The sequence below is a fragment of the Rhinolophus ferrumequinum genome, chromosome 20 (assembly GCF_004115265.2).
Source record: "Rhinolophus ferrumequinum isolate MPI-CBG mRhiFer1 chromosome 20, mRhiFer1_v1.p, whole genome shotgun sequence".
Classification (NCBI taxonomy): Eukaryota; Metazoa; Chordata; class Mammalia; order Chiroptera; family Rhinolophidae; genus Rhinolophus; species Rhinolophus ferrumequinum.
The window spans coordinates 48,574,721-48,602,076 of record NC_046303.1 but is presented as its reverse complement, the minus strand read 5'-3'; the positions used below and the strand labels follow the sequence as shown (position 1 = coordinate 48,602,076).

At 34.2% G+C, this 27,356-nt stretch overlaps 1 protein-coding gene across 3 annotated transcripts in view; it reads right to left on the bottom strand.

Annotated features, from left to right (window-relative positions):
* Positions 1-27,356, bottom strand: part of KMT2E (lysine methyltransferase 2E (inactive)) — a 72,574-nt gene that overhangs the window by 5,701 nt on the left and 39,517 nt on the right. For all 3 annotated transcript variants that reach the window (XM_033088266.1, XM_033088268.1, XM_033088267.1), the window contains 15 exons: positions 24,207-24,265; positions 23,291-23,463; positions 22,876-22,914; positions 20,513-20,743; positions 20,272-20,402; positions 19,151-19,268; positions 18,097-18,206; positions 13,617-13,881; positions 12,780-12,878; positions 4,042-4,203; positions 3,412-3,717; positions 1,551-1,805; positions 1,245-1,389; positions 454-704; positions 14-70 (listed from right to left, as the gene is read on the bottom strand). In XM_033088266.1, coding sequence (XP_032944157.1) covers positions 14-70; positions 454-704; positions 1,245-1,389; positions 1,551-1,805; positions 3,412-3,717; positions 4,042-4,203; positions 12,780-12,878; positions 13,617-13,881; positions 18,097-18,206; positions 19,151-19,268; positions 20,272-20,402; positions 20,513-20,743; positions 22,876-22,914; positions 23,291-23,463; positions 24,207-24,265 — 2,401 coding nt within the window. The remainder of the gene's footprint in view (positions 1-13; positions 71-453; positions 705-1,244; positions 1,390-1,550; positions 1,806-3,411; positions 3,718-4,041; positions 4,204-12,779; positions 12,879-13,616; positions 13,882-18,096; positions 18,207-19,150; positions 19,269-20,271; positions 20,403-20,512; positions 20,744-22,875; positions 22,915-23,290; positions 23,464-24,206; positions 24,266-27,356) is intronic.

Below are 27,356 nucleotides of genomic sequence, written 5' to 3'. Positions count from 1 at the left end.
AATAACTCCTTACCTCTTGACTATAAGTGCGTCTCTTAATTTCTGGAGAACTTTCTGGGGAAGAAATATTCTATATAAAAAGAAATGATTAGAATTGAAAATTAAAACATGTAACTAAATACATGATATTTCTAAAAATGAAAACTTAAAATGAGAAACCATTACACAGACTTTAGTTTTAAACTTTCTTTTTTGTTTTATTTCCATTTCCCATATAAGATCATTTGCTTTTAAGGCCAATTTCATACACATAATCATTTAGTCTGGCTGTATATCAATAAGATGAAAGTTATACTCATTGTATTAAAAATAATGTTCAGATTCACATAATGCATATTTCAAATTTTCTTATAATTTCTTAAAAACTTTTTGCTAATCTCAGTACATTAGTTGTTAAAGGGGGAAAATATCCATGAGTTAAATTTTTTTTTTTTCCGTTTAAAAATTTCTCACCTCAAAGTGCATGGTATTTCCTGGTGTGCCAGGAGTTACTGGGGTAACTGGTGAATATATGGGCTTATAACCATTTCTACAAGCTTCGTCATCTGATTTTATTCGTGGAGGAGTGGCAAATGATGGGTCCATCGGAGTAATATCTGTGTGAGTTGGTGTAGCATATGGTGAAGGAGTAGGTGTGGAGGTTTCTGAGTAAGCAGAATCTAGCAACTGATAAAGTCTTCGTTTTTTTAGTGGTGTAGTTAAATCTGTTGGTGAAATAATTTATAAAAAATTACACTGCTGCTATTTGCTATAATCTAATAATACATTCTGGGAAAGAGTGAAAGTAGTAATAATGATGACTTTCAACCCCAACTCAAATTTAGGGGTTTTTAAAGCTGTTACTATCTTGAAGCAATCTCTCCCCACCCCCAACTTAATTTCACTATATGCGAGCATTATCTTGCCAGAAGGCTTACAGGCCTAGGGGGTCTCTAAGAAATCTTAGAGAAGTACAGATGTTAACGATTTCTAAGAGTCCTTTTGAATCTGTTTGAAAAGCAGCCAGCCTAAAAGCCAGAACTAGTCCAAAAATTCAGCCATAAGCCCTAGTATACATGGTACTTGCAAATTAAGGTTTTCATGTCTGTCTTCATCCAAAAGGTTGGAGGACAGAAATGAGAAAATATATGTAACACTGTACTTCTTTATTAAACTATATAATAACTAGAATATGCCTGTTATAAAGTTACATATAACTCCTGCCATATTCTTCACGCTAAAACAATACTGAAAATAAATTATACCTGGAAGGGAACAGCTTTCATTTAATAGTAGTGGACTTTTACTTTCACCATTGACTGTAGGACTTCTGGATCTTTCTTGACAGGGTGAATTAAATCTATGTAAAACAGCTGAGTTTTCTTCTTCTAGAGCCTGTTTCAGCCATCGCTGAAATACATAAAATAATAAATGAGTAGAAATCAGTTTGTAGCTGTTCATATAACGTATCCACTTAGAGCCGATTCCAAAAGCATTTCACTACCAGAAATAATGGGAATGAGTCTGACATTTGGTTCCTCCTAGATTTTTATATCCAAGGAAATGTTTACCTTCTTGCATGAGCCAGAGATGTTTTCAGTAGGTTCTTTCCTTCTCCTTTTTTCTGAAAGGAATGGTGAAGTAAATCTAACATAGTGCTTAGGAGTAGAGTATACGTGGGGGCTATAAGTGAGGCCTGGTAAAGAATTAAGCTGTGTAGCTAACACTTCAGGATCTGTGGTTATGCGCAGAGGTCTTTCTGAAAGGTTATCTGAAGGTTTTCCTGTCTTCTCATTCTTCTCACTTAACCATTCATTGACCAAGTGCTAAAAAAAGGAAAAATTTGGATCAATATATAAAGAATTACATAGATTCTCCTATAGAATATTCTAATACCAAATTTGAAATCGATGGAATTACCTAAAATGACATATTGAGTAATTTAAACACTCATACATGATGTAAAAAAAATCAATACAAATCATCTACGTTTCCTTGTAGATGAAGGAACTACAAGGAATAGTTTCCTTCCTTCACTATTCTTATTCCTAAATTCTTTTACATGATAATACTTTGTAAAAATAAAACACATGGTAACTTTTGTAAAACAGTAAAATCGAGGAGACATTGGTACCATCTTATAAACACAAACACTAAATTGAGCTTTGTACTGCTTCTGTTACAGGTATAAAATGTTCAGTTTGTTAGAAAAATCTGCTTTGGGAAGTGCCTGCCCACCCTGGCTGCCATCAGAATCTCCAGATGAGACCAGTGCATATACATTAAAAAACAAAAAAACTGGCAGCAGTGACAGTCACTATTAAGGCATTTGATCAGGGATTTAAATAAATTTCTAGCACCACAATCATTTAGTCATGTAATAATTGAAGAGCAGGGACGAAGTCATTTGTAATCAAGAAAGTAGCGTCTCTTTTAAACATGAGGTTTTCTTTTCACTAATCAAAATTATTAAGAAAAGGTGCAATTTTTTTTGTCCTTCCAAAGTGGGCCAAAATAACCGGTCCGTGTTAAAGACAAGTACTGACCTGCTGCTCCAGCTCCAGCTCCAGCTGTCACGCTGGACACACCTGTGTGTACATCTGACCTTTAACTAACCCCTCTGACTCTCCTTTAAAGTGCACTCCTGAGTTTATCCTAGGTGTTTACTAAATACACTTTTCATGGTTTCACAGGACCTACAAACTACTGAATGTGATAAGAACAGAGACAAGATAAATTAAGTTTCCAAGTGTTTTGACGCAGAGTATGTGAGAAGGATCCACTTATGATCTGTCTCCCTTCCCCAAACAGCTTAAGGATCTCTGCTCCAGTCCACTGTACTCTACGCAAAACTGGGAGAAAAACAAGCTTCATAAGGATGTTCTGTTATTTCTGAGTTATAAATACAAAGCTCTGGTTGGTTTATCTCTGAACAGTTTCCCATAATTGTTTCATTAAAGCTGACAGTGGTTTTTAAAAGATCTTAATAAATTGATCTAAAACCTTCCTTACAAATTTTCATTCTTAGTACATTCTATAGAAATCAGTAATTTCTTCACATTTAATTTTTATAATCTACCCTACACTATGGTATCTATAAAAAATACAAAGAATAAATCTAAAACCAGTTATTTCTGATAAGTAAATTTAGTACATAGGGCAGGCAAAATATTTAAAAGAAATCATGAATTGCAATACTAAAAGGAAGTCTTCATAGAATGAATATTATAATTGTCTTTATAATAACACAAACATTTATATTAACTGATGTTACAGTTTTGCAATTCTCATTGTTAGTTAAACTTTGCAAATATAAAAAGCTATGCCTCTTCCCATTCTGTTCCTTCTGAGATCTTACAGATTGAGTTTTTAAAATATGAGTATATTTAACACCTTAAGACACTTGTTAGGAAACAGTTCTTACAATCATACCTTCTTTGTTTTGGGGTACTTTGTAGGACATTTATTAAGTGCTGGAACTTCAGTCTCAGTAATTATTTCTGTTAGTGTAGTTTCAGTTTCTGGCTCTAATGTAAGTACAGTATTTTCAATATCATTTTGCTGTGATGTAACTTCTATATCGGGAGAAGATGGCTGGATGTCTGAGCACATGCTGACAGTTCTGTGTCTCCGACGCTGCTGTCCAATGTGAGTCCTACTGCGAGAAAAACTTTTCCTCTGTTTGGTTCTGTTCACTTTGGCAGGGGTTGGTTTGCTAGTTTCTTCTTTTGCTTGTTCCTAATTTAAAATACCACAGAATGGAACTTGTAATACTATGTTTACATAAGTGAGAAGTTGAGATCTAACAGCATTAATCTACTTCAAAAGCTCACTTACCAGTACTTCTTTGTGATTTCAATATATACTAAGTTGACATAAACATTTTCCTTACTCTAAAAACAAAATAGAGCCTTAAGTCTAAATTCTCATAGGATTTTAAAAATGCTATTGAAAGCCTAATAAAACATTACAAAATATTTATTCATATAATTAAATTAGGTGTGGAAATTTTACTGGAAAATGGTTAAGGGTGAAAATATAACTAGACCTGAATAATAATACCTGAATAACTTCATCATTGACAATCTGTGCATCTTTACATTCAGTTTTAACTTCAGTTTTGGCTGTGCTGATTCTTTCCAAAGCTTGTTCTCTTCTTTTTTCTCTTTTTTCAAGTCTGGCAAAAGCTTGCAGAATTGCTTCCATTTTCCTTTCTTCTCTTGTCTATAAAATTTAAATTTTGACATAAATATCATTGCAATCCAAAAGTCCAAATGTTCATGGCAAATTTAGAAAATAACTTCTATGATGCTGTTAGCAAAACACTTATATTCATTTGATATTTTCAGTCCCACAATCTTGGTAAGCCCTGTCATTACAAATACATTGCATGAAAGGAACACCTGGATGATTGCCAATGAATGGTAAGGGTAAAGCAAAACAAAACAAAAAGCCTCAAAAATTATATTGCTTTACCAAATTGAAAATCTTTTTCTCAGTAGAACAAATGTCAGCCTTTTTTTAAGATTTAAAGTTCCTATGGTTGAAAAGGTTAAATGTTGAAAAGGTTAAATTCATATGAACTTAAAAAGTGAATATATTAATGACATGTGGTAGCAAGATACTGTGGGGTGAAGTCCTGGGTTCAAGTGATGACTGCTAGTCATTTACTCTCTCTGACCCTAGGCAACTCAACAACCCTAGTTAACCTTGTCAGCCTCTTATAAAATGTGGGGAATAACTTGCATTTCACCAAATTCTTACTGATTTCAAACAGGAAATAGCTCTGAAGTTTTTCAACAGTACTTGGAAAATGGCAGGCATTCTGTGAGTGTTACTTATTTCTACTTGAGCTCTCTTGCCCTCCATTGAGGTTCTTACAAGGCATTCCTCCACCTTCTGCTCTTCCTGTCTTACACTGAGGAACAGCAAGAATCCCTTTGAGCATAAGTTTTCTTTGGAGAGAGAGAGAGCGTTAAAGCAGACCCAGGGCCTTGGCCACTGGGTCTGGCAAGTGCTTTGGCTTTTCAGCCAGGAACTGGAAGCACATCCGTCAACTGTCCAGTTCTCCAGATGAGAAGAACCAAGTCCTAGGGCTCAGATCCATTTGTCTCCTCTATTGTCATCGATGTGGGGAAGAAAGCTCAGAAACTCAGGGTCTGGCTGCATGGTCTTTTCAACACTGGAGCTTTTAGGTTCCAGTAATTATCAGCAGAGATTCAAGCATCAAGACACCTGTACTTTGGAAACTACTGCTTCCTCTTTCCTGTGTATTTCTTTGCTATTTTCAGTAAGGGGACAAAGTAGTATGTCAACAAAACTCCGCTGAGAATACTTAAAAGCTTGTGTCACTGTAACAAAATGTGTTACCCTCATCCTCTTTATTTTACAGGTAAGGAAAGTAAGGTCCAAAGAGGTAAGATTACTTATTCATAAATACGTATCTGCGTCTTAAATAAACAGCATAGGCAAAAAAAAAAAAAAAAAAAAAGGTCTTTTAATTGGAAGTGGAAGTTTTAAAGCTGAATTTGTTCCTTAGATAATTCATGTACCTGGTCTTTTAAAATCACTTTATTCGACCTCCTTTTATCTTATGGTTGTCTATAAAAACCTTGTCTCCATATATCAGGGCCCTTCCAAAGCCCTAAATTTAGAAACCTGGAGTAACTGAAAATAATTTTCATAATTGCTTCACCTGTTCAGTGGGGATGGGTAGAGGGAAGTGGAGGTAATTATTATTGTACTTATCTTTTTTAAAAATTTTAAAATAAATCTGGGGAAAGTACATTCTTCAAAAAGAAATAAACTTCTTAGCAAGGATCATTTTATGTACTAAAGTTACACAGAGACAAGTACCCAAGGAAGGTGTTTTCTATATCATGGTTATCCAGGATTTTCTAAGATGAATATGAATTTATGTCAAAAGAGGTTTCTTTGACATAGTCCAATATTCACTTGGATGGTGAGTGTGAGGGTTGGAGATAAAATTATTTGATGTAAAGACCAAACTCATTTAATTAAACTCTGGATTTCCTTATAAACAGTACAACTAACTGATAGTCAAAACAAAATCTTTTCTTTAGAGATGGCACATCGTCTTTTGGAGCTGCTGAGGCTCCTCCACTGCTGAAGAAGCCTAAGCCCGTGTGTTCTACGTGCCTCACTCACAGGCAGTGCCATAACTATTCCCAAGCTTCCTGGCTCCTGATGAACTCTAGCAACAAACACTGATACTCTGCATAAAGTAAAAGAAAGCCTAACTCTATTTATACATTTATACATTTATTACAACAGTTAACTGAAAGCACTCAACAGATATCCTATGTTGGGAATGGAAGCATGGCTGATTTTCCATATGAGAAAAAATCATTAGCACACTGATCTCCTTTTATTTTTAAATTCCTTAAAGTTCATGTCATTCAGCTTTTATATACACCACGGCAACTAATGCATTCTTTGATACATAACCAGATACGCAGTATATTTAATGACTGAAAACTGACCACCCAGTGATCTAACTGAACAATAACACTTTTGTGGATAGCTTAAAGTAATTCCATCTGGCTGTGTATGGGATTAGAGAAGTTCGGAGTCCTAATTAATCCCAGCAGACTGCATACAGACCCTAACCTCTGTGCTTGATGTGATTTAGATTATACTTGTCACAAAAGGCTGTTACTAAGACCTGTATATTCTAAAACCGTGACTTATTTCAGGCTTATGACTTTGTCCAGACTTCAATATCATGTGTGAGCTGGGCAACTGACAGACCCTGATAGAGAATTAGAATTCAATAGGGTTGCCATACAGGATCACTAATGTGATTTTTGTGACACACTGTTAATGCTGGAGTGTTGGGTGCTAACCTGTGAGGGCTCTCTGATGAGATCTACGTACAGATTGCTTTTATGACATACACATGCATCATGTCATTTCCTATAGGGAAAAGGAAATCTGCTTAATAGCATTCTTGTAGAATTTTCTCACTTAAAATTTTTATTCCAGGTGGCCGGTTGGCTCAGTTGGTTAGAGCGCAGTGCTTAGAACACCAAGGTCGCCCATTCGATTCCCACATGGGCCAGTGAGCTGTGCCCTCCACAACTAGATTGAAAACGTCTTGACTTGGAGCTGATGGGTCCTGGAAAAAAACACTGTTCCCCAATCAAAAAAAAAAAAAGAAATTTTTATTCCAGCTTTGCTTCAACGTATAAACACTGGAGCTCAAATCTAACTTGAAATCATAACTTTATAGTTAGAAGAGACTGGATATCTTGTCTAAGACTCCTAATTCAGCAAATGAGGAAAATAACCTAAGGTTTGTGTATTTCAGAGATTACATAATAAAACACATGAATTCAAGTTGTATATAATACTGCAACTGAAAAAATGAAGCACTGAATAAATTGTTACAGTTTATCCAAATCAGGGATATCTGGTAAATTGAAACTTAGTAAATGTAAGCTTATGAACTGTGCATGCCCATAGTACATTTAGAAGGAAATTTTCTAGTAGTAGGGTATAAAAATTGAGGAGGGGGCCGCCAGTTAGCTCAGCTGGTTAGAGTGCGTGCTCTTAACAACAGGGTTGCTGGTTCGATTCCCACATGGGCCACTGTGAGCTGCGCCCTCCACAACTAGATTGAAGACGACGACTTGAGCTGAGCTGCTGGTGGGGTGACCGGATGGCTCAGCTGGTTAGAGCACGAGCTCTCAACAAGGTTGTCGGTTCGATTCCCGCATGGGATGGTGGGCTGCGCCCCCTACAACCAGACTGAAAACGGCGACTGGACTTGGAGCTGAGCTGCGCCCTCAGTAGACTGAAGGACAGCAACTTGACTTGAAGCTGATGGGTCCTGGGAAAAACACAGTTACCCAATATAAAAATTTAAAAAATAAAAAATTGAGCAGGAAACAAAATGACATCTAGGGACTCGTGATTTAATTTTTACCTTGCTACCAAGTTGGAAGGGGCTTTTTAAAAAAAAAAAAAAACCAAAAAACTTGCCTTTCAAGGAAAAGCAAAAGGACAGGACCAACCTTCCACATTACCCTACACTACAGCCTTGAAATAGAGAAAAGACTGCTTACTCAAGTAACTTCCCTTATCCTTTCAAATAGGAATTAGCGATTTATTAATCTTTAAAAAAATACATAAAATTGGTTACCAATATCATTCCAAAACATTATTAAGTATGGCTCATGTGGTATGTCCATTTCTTCTCTGCCACATGATTCAGTTTATCCTCGTAGCACGTTTCCTACTTGGTTTGTGTGTGTTACTCTTGCACCCCATTCTCCATAGAAGCTTCTCCAGAACAGGGACCTTTGCCTTCCTTGTTCACCCAGTACCTTAAATGGTGCTCAGCATATAGCAAACACAAATTTTTGTTAAGTTATATACATTCTATAAAGCATGTGTCACTGTTATTTGAAGGCATATAACTTAAGTATTTAAACAAGACTTCAATACTTAAACAGGGCAGCTAAGGCCGAATATCCTCATTTTGTTTGAACAGAATACCTGTAAAAATAAATGATCCCTGTTTCCCTTTTGCTATTGAATACTACAATATAATTAATCACTCATCTTTAGAAATATTATCCCTAAACTATGAGGAAAGAAACAGGGACCTTAGAAAATTAAAATTAGTAATCAGCATCAACTTAATTATGCTATACAGAGAGAAAAGTGAGATGGTTGATAAATATGTTATCAGATGACTTTTCTGGCAATAAATTCACTCTCCCTATGACATGTTACTATTACTACAATACATCTTCTGAAGTGATCTAATAAATTGAGTCACTTCCTAGAGGCGTTAGTAACAGCATGGATTCTGTGTAGTGATTTCCCAGATTGTGTGTTCCATGGAATAAAAATCTGGAATTTTGAAGGTGTCACCACAAAAAAACAAGTTACAAGGCTGTATCATTTAGGAAATGATAACAATTTCACAACTGTTTAAACATACCATGCACACTGGGGATCTCAAAGTTGGGGACATGGTAAACCGTTTACTAAACTCACTGGCCACAGCTCTCTTTTTCACAAAACATCCTAAATTAGAGTTGTGGAACACTTTTTAATGTGAAGGATTATACACATTAAAAAACTTATGGGGAATCCTGCATCCTGGTAAGGCCTCCAGGGCACAGTCTGGGCGATAAGGAAGCTTCACCTGAAGTTCACACACAAGCCTGTATCTTTCCTCAAATTGCTGCTGTGAATATTTACTAGGCTCATTTATCGATCATCTACTTTTATAAAAGGTAGGCATTCTTACCCTTAAGTAGTTTACATCCTAGTGTTATACAAATAATTCTAGATTATCCTAGCTGCTGACAAGGTCAAGAGTCTCATACCTAGGGTGACTATCCTTTCATAGCCTTCCTACCCTTTTTGTCCAATTTCTGTCCTGTACCATCTTCCATGGACTCCAGTTTAAACAATGTGACCATAACAGGCCATCAAATATTAACCAAGACTATATTCCCAAGGTACAGTCTTTCCATAAGATTATGGGAAAGTATTTTGAAAATGTATTAAAAGATACTATAAAGGAGGTTCTCTTTATAACATTATAAGTGGGGGTGAGGAGGGGATAAGCATCCCTTTAAATCTTTCAAAGGTTTTGTATTTTAACTGATCACTTGTTCAACAAAATAAGGCGAACTTTCTGATATCTAGCCCCCTTCCACAGGCAAGGCTATGGTCACCTCATCTCACCTCAACTGCTGTGTACCTGGGGGAGTCCACTCAGTAGTGCCCGGGTTTTGGAATCAGTTGAGTATAAACAGCCTACTGACGTGCTGATTGTTAAGAATCTCCCCAGTCAATTCCAGCCCACTGCCTAAGAAATATTTCTTACTAGCTGAAGAGGAAATGTCCAGTGACCATTTACTCAGCTCCATTCTAGTCAGCTACAAGTTTGCTTTTATAAGCAGGGAATAACTTATTAAGGGGGAGGAGAAGAAAAATATAATGGATGGGAAAGGAAAATGTTAAAAGAATGGCTTTCTACCCTGGCCACATAGTGATTCGAATAAATCTTCTTTCATGAAATCATCATTTCATGTGATCTACAACCAACCTTATCTCTCTACCCCTACCCCTCCTCCCAATACCAGCCTACAATCTCAGCCAAATATGATTTATAACTACCTATGTCCCCTAGAGAAATACCATCCATTCAATTCCACACAATTTATCCATAAGCTAATCTGCAGTTCTTTAAACCCTACTCATAAGGTCTATGATAAATACTACCTAGTTCCTGAGATGGTCTCTGAGTCCCCCAAGCTGTAGCCATCATATTTCATCTTCCTTTACCACACTGCTTGGTATGTTGTAATTGGTTTTGTAAATGCCCCTGAAGGTAGAAACATCTGCTTCCATTCTCATTAAAAAACAAGCCAGCAACGAAAATACATAAATCCACTGATGATGTAATTTTTGGAGACTGAGCAAAATGCTAAACTTTAGGTTGTATATGAAACTGCCATTTGTTTAGGTAAAAAATGGTCAAAACAATGTCATATGGTTTAAACTATAGTACAAAAGGATGGGCTTCAGTATATTTGAATTTGGACATTACATGGCAGGAGAGTATGACTCCTTTTATATCCCAAGCTCGTAAATATACTTGTGAACTACTATTTCCCTTTACACCCTTAATAATAAAGTCTGTCCTGTCACAAGTGAAAATTTAATTTTCCATAAGTTTCCATAAGTTTCTCAGGAGTTTACCTTTCTAACTACTGATGTTAAGCAATATAAAAGGCAAACACTAGAAAAATAAATACTGTTTAGCATTTAAACTTTTCAAAACCAGTTATTTTGGTCCTCACTAATACTTTGACAGGGGAACAACCATACCAATTACGTAAGAATCCTAGGATGCATGCTTTTGCATTCTTATTTGAAACATCAAAGCAAATGTACCAATTAGAAACAACATTGCAGTTGACTATGAGGGCTTACAGGTCAGGAAGCCTAAGATTTTTAAATATTTCATATCCCTTTAAAATACCAACAAATTCTAAACATTTACACTTTTTCAAGTTTTCCCCATTTTATACCTAAGAAAAAAACGTACAGCCACCTTAATGACATATTAAAATGAATATAAAAACAAGTATTCATCTATATTAATAAGCAAAATCAGAACCAGAAATGGATTCCCAAACAAGCCTTTTTGTCACATGTCCACCCTAAATTCCACCACGTTCAACCTCAGCAAAAGCGTGTATTTTCTTCTGGAATCTGAAAATGGTTGTAAGCTCCACTTACTTTCTTAGCACTGATAGAAGGACGTATTACTTTCGTGTTTTTGTTCTTTTTTTTTTGGTGAAAAGAAAAGCAGGTTTTACTCCAAAATGCCAGCATTAAGGGAAGACAGTGGACTCCCTGTCACAAAGACTGTCTTTTTCCATACAAACTTTTAAACATAATGCAATCTGAATAAAATTATGAGCACAGAACGAGCCCCGAGGTTTTGTGGGTTTTTTTTCCAATTTCATATTTTTTCCAAAGTGTTTATAGCCCTTAAAACCACTTGTAAAAGAGGTTCCTCCTAGCAGACACATGCCTCCCAACAAATGATACTCTAAGTGGGTATTCTAAAAGTTCTTGCAGATTCGTGCAAATAACAAGACTGTGGCAATTGTGGAATGAACAGGCCAAAAGGAAAATCTAGTCATGAAAAGGTCAGAGGTAATTTTGTGTAGGTACAGATAATTTAGATGCAACTGAATCTTGAAAAAGGTTCAAGATGATTCCTTTAGGTAGAAGAATTCTTTAAAAAACAAAACAAAACAAAAAAACCAATTGCTGTACTTTTTTCTATCTTGTACTACCCTGCCCCATCAGAGCAGTGTTCCTGAAATCCTGATGCTATTCAAGAGTTCTGCATTGCTTTCACAATTTTGAACATCAACAATGAATCAGTACTAGAGAAATGATTATCAAGGCAATAAAACAGGAAACACACATTCAATAGGCCTACAAAACCCAAATTGCAAAGATCCTACCCCATGAGTATATAACACCTGAGATTCCATGGAATACAGTGTGATGATCACTAAGACTGGAAATCAGGGAGCACATAAAATAAAGGGGACGGGAAAATCCATACTAAGACCATTAGTTGTGTAAAGTCATTTCAAATCTAAGGGCAAACTATACCATACTACTTTCTTAACTGGCCTAAAGATTGTACTGATTACTAAATTAGCATAGATTTGTAAAAAAAAAAAAAAAATCTTGTCCTAGTTTTTATACAGATATTTGCAAATAAATAGTACAAGGAATATAAATACTAAACATTTTAATGAAAACCTTATTTTATGATAGCAGTATGAGATACACAAATAGTAGCTACCAGTGGGTTTTTTTTTGCATAAGCCATTTATTTGGTGCTATTGTAAGTTTTAAAATTCCATCTTGTTTTACATTAAATTATGAAGAGAAAGAATACATTTAGCTAATGAAAGACATTTTAAACAGTAATTCTGGCATTAAAATTTATTAATAGTTCTCAGCTTCAAAAATGTTAAATTATTTCTTAAATGTCACACATTCTAAAAAGTCTAATGAATATATAGTGAAAACACAAAAGATCAGTGGAAGTAACTTGAATGGCAATGACCAAGCCAAACAAATGCTCAGTAGTACATGAGGGTTGCTAACTTCAAACAAAACAGTGTAAAAGCCCTCATAAAGGCAGCAACAGTTACTATGAGAACAACAGCGTCACTAAGCCTGAGGGACAGCATGAAGCAGCTACTAGCTTCCCAACTTACCATCTTCCTTTTCCTTTCTGCAATCTGCTCCTCGGATTCCATTTCTACTTCATTGCTAATGGGAGTTTTTTCTTCTATATCATCAATAAAATCTGGTTCCTGAAAGATGGAAATGACTGCGTTACAAAAACTACTACATATACAACTAGGGGCACTAACTATTTTACATGGGTTTCAACCCAACTAATTCAACATATGAAAATTACAAGCCTGCTTAAATCCATTTTAGAAACTTAAAACTGGTTTCCTAATTCAATAAAGTTTTCAAAATCATTCAAATAATTTTGCTTTTTAAAGTTCTAGTCAATAATGTCCTTATCCATCCCAACTTTCATGTGTTTAGAGGGCATATAACAAAGTATTTCCTGTCAGGGCAGAAGTATAGGGAAAAACCCTTTCCACAAAATTATCTTGTGTGTTCTTAAGAAAATTTTCTCTCAAAAATCTCATCTGTCACCCTCATATAATTAGTTTAATTATGTCTCAAATATTAAAAAAAAAAGGAAATTTTATGGCTTAAGACTTTAAATCAGAACATTTATTCTGAATACAAGGACGGTGCAATCTGGAAGAAAATTTTAAATTACCCAGCCTTACAAAAATCTTATATTCAATTCTGCAAGGATTTGTTGGCTGAGTAGTTTCTTAGTTCAACAAATATTGTACAAATTCTAGCAGAACCTGTATTTTACACTTGTATGTACTTCATTAAATAACAGAGTGGACTTAACTTACAAATTTTAAACTATTTTATATAAAATAAGAAGTTAAAATATGACAAATTCTTTTCCTTTGTTAATTTCTGACATCAAGAATCAGTGGAGTACAGTTCAGTACCTGATTATTTGATACTGATAGTCTCAGTGGAGAAAGCTTTCTCTGTTTAGTTTCTGGGCTTTTCATTTTGTTGGTTGTTCCTTCACAATCCAAAGTAATATTCTGATTTTGTGTATCTTTTTCTTTTGAAATATCCTTTTCTTTTTTCCCTTTTTTCCTTCTGGTCTCATAACCACTGTTGATGTTTTCCGTGGACTCAGAACTACGTTTCAGAACAGGGCACTCTGGATTTTCTTTGAGGCATGCGCAGTCCACCTTGTACTTACTAGAAAGATAACCAGTTAACCATTTATTCAAGACATAAAACAAACTAAAATTTTCTAATCCATTGTAAGCGACAACTCCACAAAATTATATGCTATTACTAATTATAAGCAATTCTTTTCACTAATTTGCATTCCTAACAACTATCACAAAAGACATTTTATTTTCTTATAAAAACAATAACTAAAAGTTGATGTCTGTGCCTTCAATCATAAGGACAACTAGTAATGGCTATAGGAAAAAAACACAATAAACTGACTCTTTTTAAGTAAAATGATACTGTGACTCACCTTAAAGCAAAAGCCATATTTACTAAAGTGGTCCCCGAGTGTTGTAAAGTATATACACAAGTGACAAAATAACCTAAATTTGACTTAAATAAAAAATATGCTAGGTATAATACCAAACTTTAACTAGTTTTTCTCTTATGAATGATTTCAATAACCAGGTTTCTTTAAAAAGCTCTTGAAAAAATTTAAAGTTATGCTTCCTTTGCCCCTCTCAAGTAATCCCTCTTTCAAACGGAAGCTTGAAAAATCACTATTAGTAATTTTAGTAATTAGTAAATAGTAAATTACTAATAGTAATACTAAAATTACTATTTCTCTTCACAGTAGTGATAATTATTACTCCCATTTTACAGATTAGACCAAAGCTCAGAGAGAGTGTCTTGTCCAAAGTCACACATTAATAAATGTTAGGGATGGATTCTGACACAGGTCCACATTTGCATCTCTCCAGTATTTCTTACTGCTCTGCCCTCTTTATCTCTACCACCAAGACTTAGTTCCTGTCTAGGCTACAGGATAAAAGCCCAAACCTCAGTTAAACAATAATAGAAGCCTCCCACTTTGCATGCTTTAAAAGTAGTTTAATGTTTGTTCACAATAAAAAGATTTACTTTTCCAAATTTTTAATACTCCTACTCATTCACTTTCAACACTGGTACAAAGGTACAGCTCAAACTCCTAGCTGCTTGCCTAATGCTGTGTGAATTAGGTAGAATTCAAAGATTTACTGACTACCTCCCACCTCTCCATATCAGGTATTAATAGAAACTAGCCTGAAACTCTTTCTAGATGTTTTCTCTGATATCAGAACTGCAAATAATAATGATGGCAACGGCTAATGTGTATTAAGCACTTATTCTGTGCCAGGAACTGTTTTAAACACATCTTGAATCTTCAAAATATCCTTGTTACATATAATTCTCACAGTTTCTTTGTACTCGAGCACAAAGAAACTGGTCCAAGGTTACATAGCTAATAGGTAACCAACCTAGGATTTGAAACCGGACAGTCAGATTATAAAAAGCTTATATTCTTAACCACTGCGGGATAGTCTCTCAAAGCAATGAGCAAAGAGCCATTGTGCTGTATTTTCCACCTTCTGTGGGAGAAAGGGCTAAAAAAGGGAACACTTAAATTATCAAATAGACATGCATATTGAAGGAAGAGAGTTTTCACTGATAGAAAACATAGTGAACATTAAAATTGTCTGCATTTAAATCGGGTACCATACAACAATTAAAAAAATAAAATATCGAATAGGAGGAAATACACTGAAATACTTACAACCCAAAGACTACAAAATATATAAAGAATGCCCTTCTACCCAAAAAAATCAGTAAGAAAATGACTATTCAGCACAAAAATTGAACAGATAATTAGGCAATTCACAAGACAGGAAAGCCAAATCACAAATACATAAAAAGATCTTTGGGTTCATAAAATAATCAAGGGTAATGTAATTAAAAACATAAAAAGATACCGTTTCACATGGATTAGCATCAATTTTTAAAATTGTACAGTAAAGTGGAGCCAGGAAGTAAAACTATGGGAATGTAAATCGGTCCTTCACATAGGCCGAGTAAAAACTGAGGCTGTGCACATTCTACAACCCAGAAATTCTGCCCCTACGTCCCTACCGAGGGAGATGAAGAGAAATGTACACATGCTGACATGTTCAAAAAGTCATTTTTTTGTCAATCTAAAGGTCCACCAACAGGGGGATAGAACCATCAACAGTGAAAAGAAATGAACTAGAGCTACACATAACATAGTACTGAATCTCATAAAAGTAATGAATGAGAAAAGATGAATGCAAAATAATACAGATTATAATTTAAATATAATTTTAAAATATACAAAATAATACCAGATACTATTTTAAATGCACCAAACTAAAGATGGCAATTATCTCTGGTGAAAGGGAAAAGAGATGCAATCTGCCTGCTACACATGAGAGGCTTCAATGGATAATGTTTTATTTCTTAATTTGGGAAGTAGGCACATGGACTTTTGTATTATTTATTTTTATGTTAAATTTTTAAAAATTGAAATTGAAGTTTTTATACTCAGAATGAACTCCTCCCCGCCCACCCCACCGTGTTTCAGAACAATAGTTCTCAGAGTTTTCTTGCAGGATCTCCAACAAACCCTTTCAATTTATACTGCAAAAAAAATTTGGCACAATTTGTTTTGAGAGGCAAAAAGTGAAAATTATCCATTCATACTGATTAACAAAATTAATTGTATCACTAAAACTGTACCCCCTAAAAAACAAGAAGGATGGTCAACTAATCTACAACAAAGGCAGCAACTATATATAATGGAGAAATGAAAGTCTCTGTAAGTGGTGTTAGTAAAACTGGACAGATACACGCAAAAAAACGAAACTGGACCAAACTTACACCATATGCAAAAATAAAGAAGTTGGATTAAAGACTTAAATGTAAGCCTGAAATCATAAAACAACTAGAAGAAACTATAGGCAGCAAATTATTTGACATCAGTCTGAGTAATATCTTTTTGCACATGTCCCCTCGAGCAAGGGAAAATAAGCAAAAATAAACAAATGGGACGTCATCAAGCTTCTACAGAGTGAAGGAAACCATAAAGAAAACAAAAAGACAACCTATTGAATGGGAGAAGATATTTGCAAATGATATAGCTGATAATTTGGGTTGATATCCAAAATATATAAGTAACTCATACAACTCAGTAATAAAAACAATAATCCTATCAAAAATGGGCAGAGGACATGAAAAGACATTTCTCTGAAAAAGACATACAGATGGCCAACAGACACACGAAAAGATGCTCAACATCCCTAATCATCGGGAAAATGCAAATCAAAACCACAATCAGATACCACTCACACCAATCAGAATGGCTACTATCAAAAAGTGAACAAATAATGTGCTGATGAAGATGTGGAGAAAAAGGAACCCTCGTTACACTGTCGGTGAGACTATAAATTGGTACAGCCGCCATGGAAAACAGTATGGAGATTCCTCAAAAAACTAAAAATAGATTTAATATGTGACCCAGCAATTTCACTTCTGAGCATCTACCCGAGAAAAACAAAAAACTACTTCAAAAAGATATATGCACCCCTATGTTGTTCATTGCAACATTATTTACAACAGCCAAGATATGGAAACAACCTAGGTGTCCATCAATAGATGATTGGATAAAGAAGATGTGGTATAAATACACATACACACAATGGAATATTACACAGTAATAAAAAAAATGAAAGTTTGCCACTTGTGAAAACATGTATGATGGACCTAGAAGGTATGCTAAGTGATGTAAGTCAGACAGAGAAAAACAAATACCATATGGTTTCACTTATATGTGGAATCTAAAAAAACAGAACGAACAGAGAACAAAAACAGACTCTTAGAAACAGAGACCAAAGGGATGGTTGCCAGAGGGATGGCGGAATGTGTAAAAGGGTGAAGGGGAATAGAGTCAATAATATTGTGATGTTTGCACAATGACAGATGATTACTAGAATTAGTGGGGTGGCCACATTGTAAGGTATAAAAATGTCAAATCACTATATTGTACATCTGAAACTAAATATAATATCGTACACCAACTATACTTAAAAAAATACAAGAAGGAAAAGAAGGGGAAAATTCTCACATAAAGAAGGTCAGTGTTGTACGGCTGAATTGGGATTACTAATTATAATTACTATTAGTATTTACATCACAACAGTAATTAAGGAAAGGTTAGAAAGGAACTAAGCAACATTGCTGTAATGGAAGCTGATACCAAAATGTTTGTTTTCAAGTACTTTTAATGGCCTCATGATAAATAAAAATAAAAAGCTGTAACAGTAATGACAATACCTAAAATTTTTTGCGGACATTAAAGAAACTATTTTGAAACAACAGGTATCATATTTACAGGTTTGAACTTACCAATTCCCATAGTCAAAATCAAAGGCAATAGTAATTTCAGTTCCTTTTGGAATACTTTGTATAGAATAAATGTAAAGATGTATGGTTCCATCTTCAATTTCATGCCTCACCTGTGTTAGTTAAAAGAATAATTTTGTACTTATATGAATTATTTTTTACCTTTAGAAGCATCCTCATCCTGCAATTTTGAAAACTATTCTTTTCAAAGTAATTCACAAACACAACATGGAAACCATACAATTAATTATAAGACTTGTAACAATAGTAAATGGTTATCAACTGGGAAAGAGGTACATCAATACAATCTTGATGCCGGCTCTACAGCCCATGTAGCATTAAAAAGAAAATACTGTTATTTCATCAATTCTATGATTCATATTTTTTACCTTTTAGCATATAGCATATCTGAAATTAGGAGTGGCATCTTTGATTTGATAAAATGCAATAATGGTAGTTAACACTATACTTTTTTATGACAGATACTGTCCTAGGTACTTTACACGTATTAACACCTTTAGTCATCGTAACACCTTTTTACAGATAAAACTGAAGTATAGACAAGGTTCTAAAGCTAGTTAGTCAAAGAGAAGACACGAATCTAATTAAGTCTGGCTTCAAAACCTATAGTCTTAACTGTGACATTACACAACTATAAAATTTAAAATGTTTATTGTTCCGTGTAAAACAAAACCAAAAATATTATATTAAAACACAATTTTATTAAAAATTTTATAGTAGCACATAAAACTTATTTTAGTTTTTAGCTTTGTCATCTACCTCTATCAAATCAAAACATGTATTTGAGCCAAATATAGAGCTTCTAGGATAAACAGAAGTCCAGTATTTTCTCTTACAAGAAACATCACAATTTCTTTAATGTGCAAAGTAATATTTAAGATCTTAGCTAACGTCACTACATTTTCAGTGGAAAGATGCTGGGCAGTACAACATGAATCACTAATTAAAAGTGTCTCAGGCTCCAGACTTGTGTGGTTAATACTCAGACCCCATATACCTATGCCCCGGCTCCCAACAAAGGTTTCTGTGAGCTTACCTCTGCATTGGGGGTACACGAACGCCTGATGAATCGAGCCTCATTCCCAAAAGTCCTTGCGTCAACACACATTTCTAGCCCATGAAATTTAGAATAGAATAAAACAAAAGGGTATGGTCTACAAAGAAAGAAATGCATTATAAACTATTAACATTTTGAGTTTAAGAAACTTCTAAAAGACTCACAGTAGGTAGTGAAGCCAAAATTTGAGCATAAAGCAATGTGATACCAGAACCCATTCTTAATTACTAGTCTAGTTCATGCTAATAAGATTTTTACCTGTTCCTATCTTAATTACTAGTCTAGTTCATGCTAATAAGATTTTTACCTGTTCCTATAACGTTACCTAAACCAAGGTAATTAATTGAAGGTGGAAATTCAAATTTACAAAGAGATAAAAAGGGAGTGACTACTGCCTTTACACAAGGATTCATAATTGGATACCTTTAAAGTCCCTATCTCCTAGTGCATTTAAGTGTTTGATTTATAGCTCTGTTTCAGATCAAATCTATATAAAAAGGAAGGATTCTTGTTTATCTTTCATATCTTAAGTAAAAATTCAAGTTATAACTAAAATATTTTCAATAATTATAGTATACAGACTGAGAATGTTACCTCCCTAGCCATTCCATAACAAGAAAGTGGGAGTTCAAAGAGGTGGCAATAATGTAAGACCCAATCTAACACCATCTAATAAAGAGAGGAAGGGTTTTGCCTATGATAGTCACCAATGGTCTTTTTCAGGTTCTAGCAGTTATATCACAAGGAATCAGGAAAGGTCCTGGATGGAAAGGGTTTCTTACTAATCTCTGGTAGTCAGAGTTTTTAATTAACATCCACCTATATTGCTGCAGTTTATCTTTGAAGTAGATTGTTTTAGGAGTGCCAGCAAGATAGAAATGGGTAAGAGACTGAGAAATATATCCGCATTTTTTGTGTTGTTATATTTTAGTGTAGTTCAAAAGTTATCATTAGTCACTGTTCAATCACTCTACAGCTTTAAATGCTAATATGATCACTTAGGAAAACAAAATACACATAAACACAGCATCCTGGTAAAACAGCCAAAAATTCAATACATAACTTTAGGAAACTAACATGGGAAAAATAAATGAATGTACCTCTTAAAAAAATATCCATTTGCTTCAAATTGTTCTCTTAGCATAAACTTCCCTCGATATTCAATGATAAGTGTATCAGGAGGCAAATCCTTTGCAGATTTCAGAATTTTCTTATTTTTTTGTATATGGCTCTAAAATCAGAGAATTATTGAGAATAATTAAACTTGATCACTTTTAGTCTAACTACTTAACAGTAGAAAAAGGTTCTGTTTTGTAACTTTTTGACAAATGATATATTTACCTCTACAGGAGGTTTGAAGAGCAAACTGTTGGTATTTGAATCTGATTTATTTATCTCTTTTTTGTCATTTCCATTGCCTAATCTCAGAGCTATTCTTTGTGCCTCCCTCTGAACACCCTCGCTATACTGGTTATTATTTGCCTCTTCATATCGATCCATCCATGCTTTGATTTTTGTCTCCCATCCAAAATTTGAACCATCAGATGAAGGATCAATCTCTGGAGCTGAACCCTGAAATCAGAGCAAACTAAGCATTGATATCTGTACTTAAAGTATTTATAGAGACAGACATACACAAAATCAATGACAATCTATATAAAAGAATATAACGTAAACTAGAATATTAGATTTTCTAAGTTGGTCCCAGTGAGAAAACCATAAATGAGTACCTTACTACATTTTTATGCTGTAGGCCACACAAATATGTGAAAACTGAAAGAAGCCGACTTAAGTCAGAACAGTGGAAATTCAAGCTTCACTGTCACTATTGTATTGTTTTTGATCTGCGGCTAGGAGTCTGAGGATTTGGAGGGCTGACTATAAGCATTGATCTCTGCCATTTTATATAGGGAACTTGATTATCAGTGGGGGGTCCTGGAACCAATCCTCCTTGGACACCAAGGGACAACTTAAGTTTTGGGGGAGTCAAAAAATATACTCAAATTTTTGAGCGTGTAGGGGGTCGGCAACCTGGCATTGTTCAAGGGTCAGCTGTATAGTAAGTTGCTCAACTATTTGACAGGAGTAGGTTTATTTTACCAATTCATATTTTATGTACTTATATATATTCTACATTATAGTGACCACTTGATAAAGAACATTTTTATACAAATATGAGATACCACATATTAAGACTTTCCTCAGCTTTTCAAATCTACTCAGTTTTCAAATTTTTCTTTGTTTTATGCCCCGCCCCTCCACCAAAAACCCTCTAATGACCTCGTACATCTTTAATACAGCTTTTCTATATCTCTTGAATCTTATAAATACTACAGAATTACTTATTAGAATTGTATTGAGCTAGAGGGTAAGGGGGGCGTGGGGCTCTAGAAGAGGGTAAACGGGGTCTAATACATAGTGATGGAAAGAGAACTGATTCTGGGTAGTAAACACACAATGTGAGATATAGATAATGTATTACAGAATTGTACACCTGAAATCTATGTAACTTTACTGACAATTGTCGCACCAATAACCTTTAAAGAAAAAAAAAGAATTGTATTGATCTTAAAGAGATATCAAGGAAAAGACTTTGAAAGGATGCACATAGCATTTTTAAAATTTTATTTCCTTGGTCACTGCTCTATTGTAATAAATGAAAATATTTCAGTTAGGTTAAACATGTTCCTTCCTCATTAAGCCTAAGTGATTAGATAAACTGGGAAGAAAGGAAAACTGCTGGAGTATCAATAATTCCACCAGCTTAACCCAAAAACTTTTTCAGACCTCTTTATTCCGTGTCAGAGAAAAATACCATAAATCCAAGTTTAACAGAATATAAAATAGTAACTTTAATATATAAAGAACATTTTATAAAACTTTGGACTTGCAGTATGCTGAGTGACACTATGAATTAACATTCTTGAGAAAGAATTACAAAAATATGCAAGAATAATCATCGGACAACTGTTTAATGACTTGTTTTCCAGGAATGTGGAACAATGAACAATTATTATGCTTTATATCACGGGGACAACAGATATACTAGAACATGCTCCCCACACCTATTTTAGTATCTGACCACTTAAAAAACCCATTATCCTTTACTACCTAGTTTAAAAAGCTATAGTAACACTGTATAGCCAACCTCTGTGATCCAACACAAACCTATCTTTTAAGGGAGGCAGAGGCAGATAGCCTTGTTTCTCTTAGCAATCTTGGCATCTACAAAATTGAGGATGTATTCTAATTAACTCAAGGTTCAAGTGACTAGTGAGTACTTACATGGTGGATCTATGGTGATTTTTTTATAGTAGTTTGTAACAACTGACTTGACTAAATCACTAGAATCCCAAGTATGCAAAAGAACAAATTTTCATATTCCAAACGTGATTTTGCATTCATATGTCTAGTGTACTAACACCATGTGGTATCAGAGAGATGAAATACAACGATAACTAAAATTCAGATTACCTAAAATTTTATTAGAAATTGCTTATATACCTCCTCCTTTTACTTAATATTTTAACAGTGCTAAACTCTAAGAGTTATGTATCAATCCAATTAGAATTCTCTATGGTCCCACTTCTGATATAGATAACAACAAATGAAATGACACACAATGAAGAAAGCATAAAGATTATGAACAAGCAACTACTTAGTTAGCTCAGCTGATAATAAAGGTTTAAATTTAATGTATTTACCTTAACTCTTGATGATTTCCTAGATCCTTCACGAAAGGCCTGAAATAAAGTGGAATTCTGAGTTAGTTTTTTTTTAACTGGATATAATTAATATTTAAGCATCAACTAGTTCACTGAAGCTTTTTACTGAAGTCTTATAATAACAAAAAGTTTGGTAATAACCAATACCACCAGAACTAGAGGAAAGTAAATAAAGTCATCTACTAGAATACTGTTCTATTAAAAACAGAATGCAGACTATGAGAACATGAAAATGTGTATATGATACAATGCTAAGAAAAATTCTAAATTTTCTGTGTGCTCAATATTAAAACCATGGAAAAACTGAATGGGTATAAAAAATAGTATAGTAATTCCTGTAGAACTCAGCTCCCACCACTTCCTATCTACTCATCTAGAAAAACAGAAAACTTACTTTTTTACATTTTGAAATGTTTTGCTCTTTCTCTCCACTTTTTTTCCTTCTTTTATCATTAACCTTGGAAACTCTTGAAGCAGTTAAAGTAATCGATGTTGGGGTATGCTGAAATGCGGTATATAATTCCACAGGAACTTCATCACCACTCTCAGTTGCACTGGTATCACCATCTTCAAAGGCACAATAAAAATTATTGCATGTGTAATACATGCGAACAATAAAACAGGATTCCGCATGAGAAACTATTATATCTACATCTTTCTGAAGAATAAACACATTTTTTCACTTCCTCACTCACAGTAAGATATATTTAAATGCAAACAACAAATATCAGTTCTCATACATTAAACTAGAGAGGACACAAAAGTCTGACAACACACTCTGATGGTGTGACTGTGGAAAACAGGCACTTGCATACAATGCCAGCAGAAATTCACAATTCTCTCCAAAGGGTAGCCATATCTAGGCAAATTCTATATGCACTTTTCCTTTCAGCCAACATTTCCATTTCTAGGGATCTATCTAAAAATAAAATGGCTAAAGCACAAAAAAACGTATCCAAGAGAGTTTTGTTGAAGGTAATATTTGTAATAAAAACAAAACAAAAAATATTGGAAACAACCCAAATGTCCATCAAACAGGAATAGTTCAATAAACTATGATTATTCAAAATTAATTGTACTGGTATCAACATGTTTTAAGCCGAAATGAAAGTTGTAGCAAATTTACTTCTAAATTCTGGTCCTAAAAATAAAAGAAATACTATTCCAAAAGATAAACTAATGGAGTCCCATTAAATTATATATACCATCAACACTCCTCAGTAAGATGTTTACATCTGACTAAAACTATGCAGGCCATTTATTCTCTCACTCACACTAATCCTAATTTCCTATAGATCCTTTTCACCCACCTGACATATTTTCCCTTTTCCGACGTTGTAGTAGCACCGCCCTCTCTTTATCCAAACTCCTACATGAAAATATTAACATGATTATTTATCAACTTTCATAAATTTAGATACAGAGCAGATTTATATATGATAAACTTAACAATTTCTCTAATGTTCTCAATGAAGAAAAAAAAGGCGGTATAAAATATACATACTATCCCTTGCCTCACAGTTTAGATTTCATGTAGCATTATTAGCAGAAGATGCCAGTTAAGTGACTAATTGCACTCTGTTAAGAAAATAACTTTTTACTTAGGAAACTAGCACATTTTTTTTCAAAGTGAATATTAAAGCAAAAAGTCTGGGAAAAAATGTTAACAATGCAACTAAAATCACAAATTAAATTTCTTAAAATAAATGTACGATACTAAATTAGAATCTATTTGCATTATACCATTTGCCTAAAATTATTCCCACTTTTGAAATAATAAACACTTAACATTTAATAATTAAGTAAAATATTTCATTAACCCCCCTATCATCCATAGTAACTGTTTTACCCCCCCACCCCCAATGTTTTCACTGCCTATCTTATTAGTCTAGAGGTCAAATAACACTAGATATTATTTTTTAATGGGCGAACAAGGGCTCTAGACCGAAATGCCTACAACTCAGTAGCAGACTTGCCTTACTGTCTAGGAGGTATGTAACTGTCCTACCCCTCACTGGTAACTACCCTAGTCATCACAGAGTGATAAGCAGACATGGCTCAACTGACTGCCCTCCCTAATGGTCAGTTTTTAACCAACTCTTAACTGAATTCATCAACATTACCCTATCAAAAACTACCTGGCAAAAAGGCTGCTCTCATAAAGTGAAACAAAATCACATAGAAAAGCCTCACTCATAGTAAAAAAAAAAAAAAAAGCAAAATATAACACTAAGATTACCATATCTCACCTAGTTAAACTGGCAAAAATCCAAGTCGGCCAAATACTCTTGTAAGGATTGGAAAATAAGTATGCTTATCCATAACTGGTGGGAATTCGAAATTGTGCAGCTACTACTGGAGGGGAATTTGGTGATATCTGACAAAATTTTACATTTATATTTACCCTTTTACTGAACAATCCCACTTCTATTTGCAATTACAAAAGACTGGAAAAAACTCAAATGTCCACTCAAAAAGGACTGGGTAAATAAACTATATTTGAAAAAGATGGAGCACCTTCATGCTATAGAGAGAAATAAGTCAATCTCTCTATACTACTATGAAGTGATCTTCAGCATGTATTTCTAAAAGAAATAAAGATATGTAGCAAAAACTATGTACTACCTCTTACCTAGTAAGGAAGGGAATACACACATATCTATTTCTAGTAAGAAAACAAACAATGGAAGGAATAATCAATTTTCTAAAAATTGTTATTTCTGGGGTAAAAGGAACAGGGATAAAAAAGTTACATTTACTTGAATATACCTTGTCTTAAATATCTGACTTTAGAAAAATGTTGACTACTCCTTACATAATTACACAAATACATAATTATAGAAAATAAAGTATAAAAAGCAATCCTTAAAAATCAGAAATAACAAGAGTACTCCTACATTTCGGTAGGAATGTAAAATGGTACAACCGTTCTGCAAAACAGTTTGACAATTTCTTATAAAATTAAACATGCAACTACCATATGACCAAGCAATTACACTCTCGGGCATTTATTCCAGAGAAAACAAAGCTTCGGTTCAAAGCCTGTACACAAGTGTTTTTATCAATTTCATTTGTAATAGTCAAAAAGTGGAAATAACCCAAATATCCTTCAACGGGTGAATGGTGAAACAAACTGGGGTGCACATATATCCAACAATATAAAAAAATGAAATACTAATATATGCAACAAATCAGGTGGCTCCCCAGGGAATTACACTGAGTGAAAAAAGCCAATCCGAAAGGTCACATACTATATGGTTCCATTTATGTAACATTCTTGAAAGGACAAATTATAGAAATAGATTAATGGCTGTCAAAGGTCAGGGGCGGGAGGGATAGGAAGTGGGTGTGGCTATAAAAGGTAACATGAGGGATTCTTGTGATGGAAATGTTTTGTATCTTGATTGTATCAATGTCAATACCCTGCCTGTGATATTGTATTAACAGTTTTGCAAGGTGTTACCACTGGAATACACTGGGTAAAGGTACACAGGATGTCTGTATTGTTTCACAACTACATGTGAATCTACAAGCAACGTAAAAGGTTTATTTTTTTTTAAATCAAAACTAAAAGAACCTCATCAACATAAGTATATACCCAGTTGGTGTTATAATCACATAGTGAAATTCTTTCAAGGGACTTTAAATACAATAAAGTACACATCCCTTGTGGAAACTAAGAAAAGGAAAGTTATAAACTGTTTTACACAATCATATTGTTGGTGCTAGTGTTGGTATTGTCACTATTGAGACTGTTGTGTTTGTCTGTGGAATTAGGCAATTGAGTAATTGTGATATTTTAATTATATTATTTGTGTTGTTGAGAACGAGAATAAAAGGAGATACAGATGGAACACAGAAATAGTTAAATGGTATACAGGCATCGAATTACAATGCTGCATACCTGAAACATACTATGTTATATACCAAAATCTTACCTCAATATATTTAACTGCAATTTCATTTTGCAATTATCAGTATAAACTCATGTATTTTATCTTAAAAATAAACAGATAGACAAAAACGTATTTCCTAGTTTTATCTAGTAAAAAGATCTAGGATCAGTGATCAATCCAGTAGGAAGGGGCAAAGCTTGACTAGGTCTGAGACTCTGGTCTTGAAAACCAATTGTGAGTTTGGGGCATAGATGTATAAGATAAGCTTGAGACACTTTGTCATATCAGCAAAAAAACTACCAAGTACCACACTGTGGTATTTTCAAAAGGACTCAAGAGCCAACTTCAAGAGGTTTCCACTGACCAAATATGGGACAAAATTTGAACATTAATAAGGACATAATAACTGTAATAGACTGACATCCAATACGTTGAAATCCCTGAGTTCATAATGATACTTAAAATGTTTTTTCATTATTCTGGAAACTGATAAATAGAGCCTAAGATCCACAAACATTTATCCTGCCTTTCCTCATTGAAATATATCTTAAGAAAACTGAACCG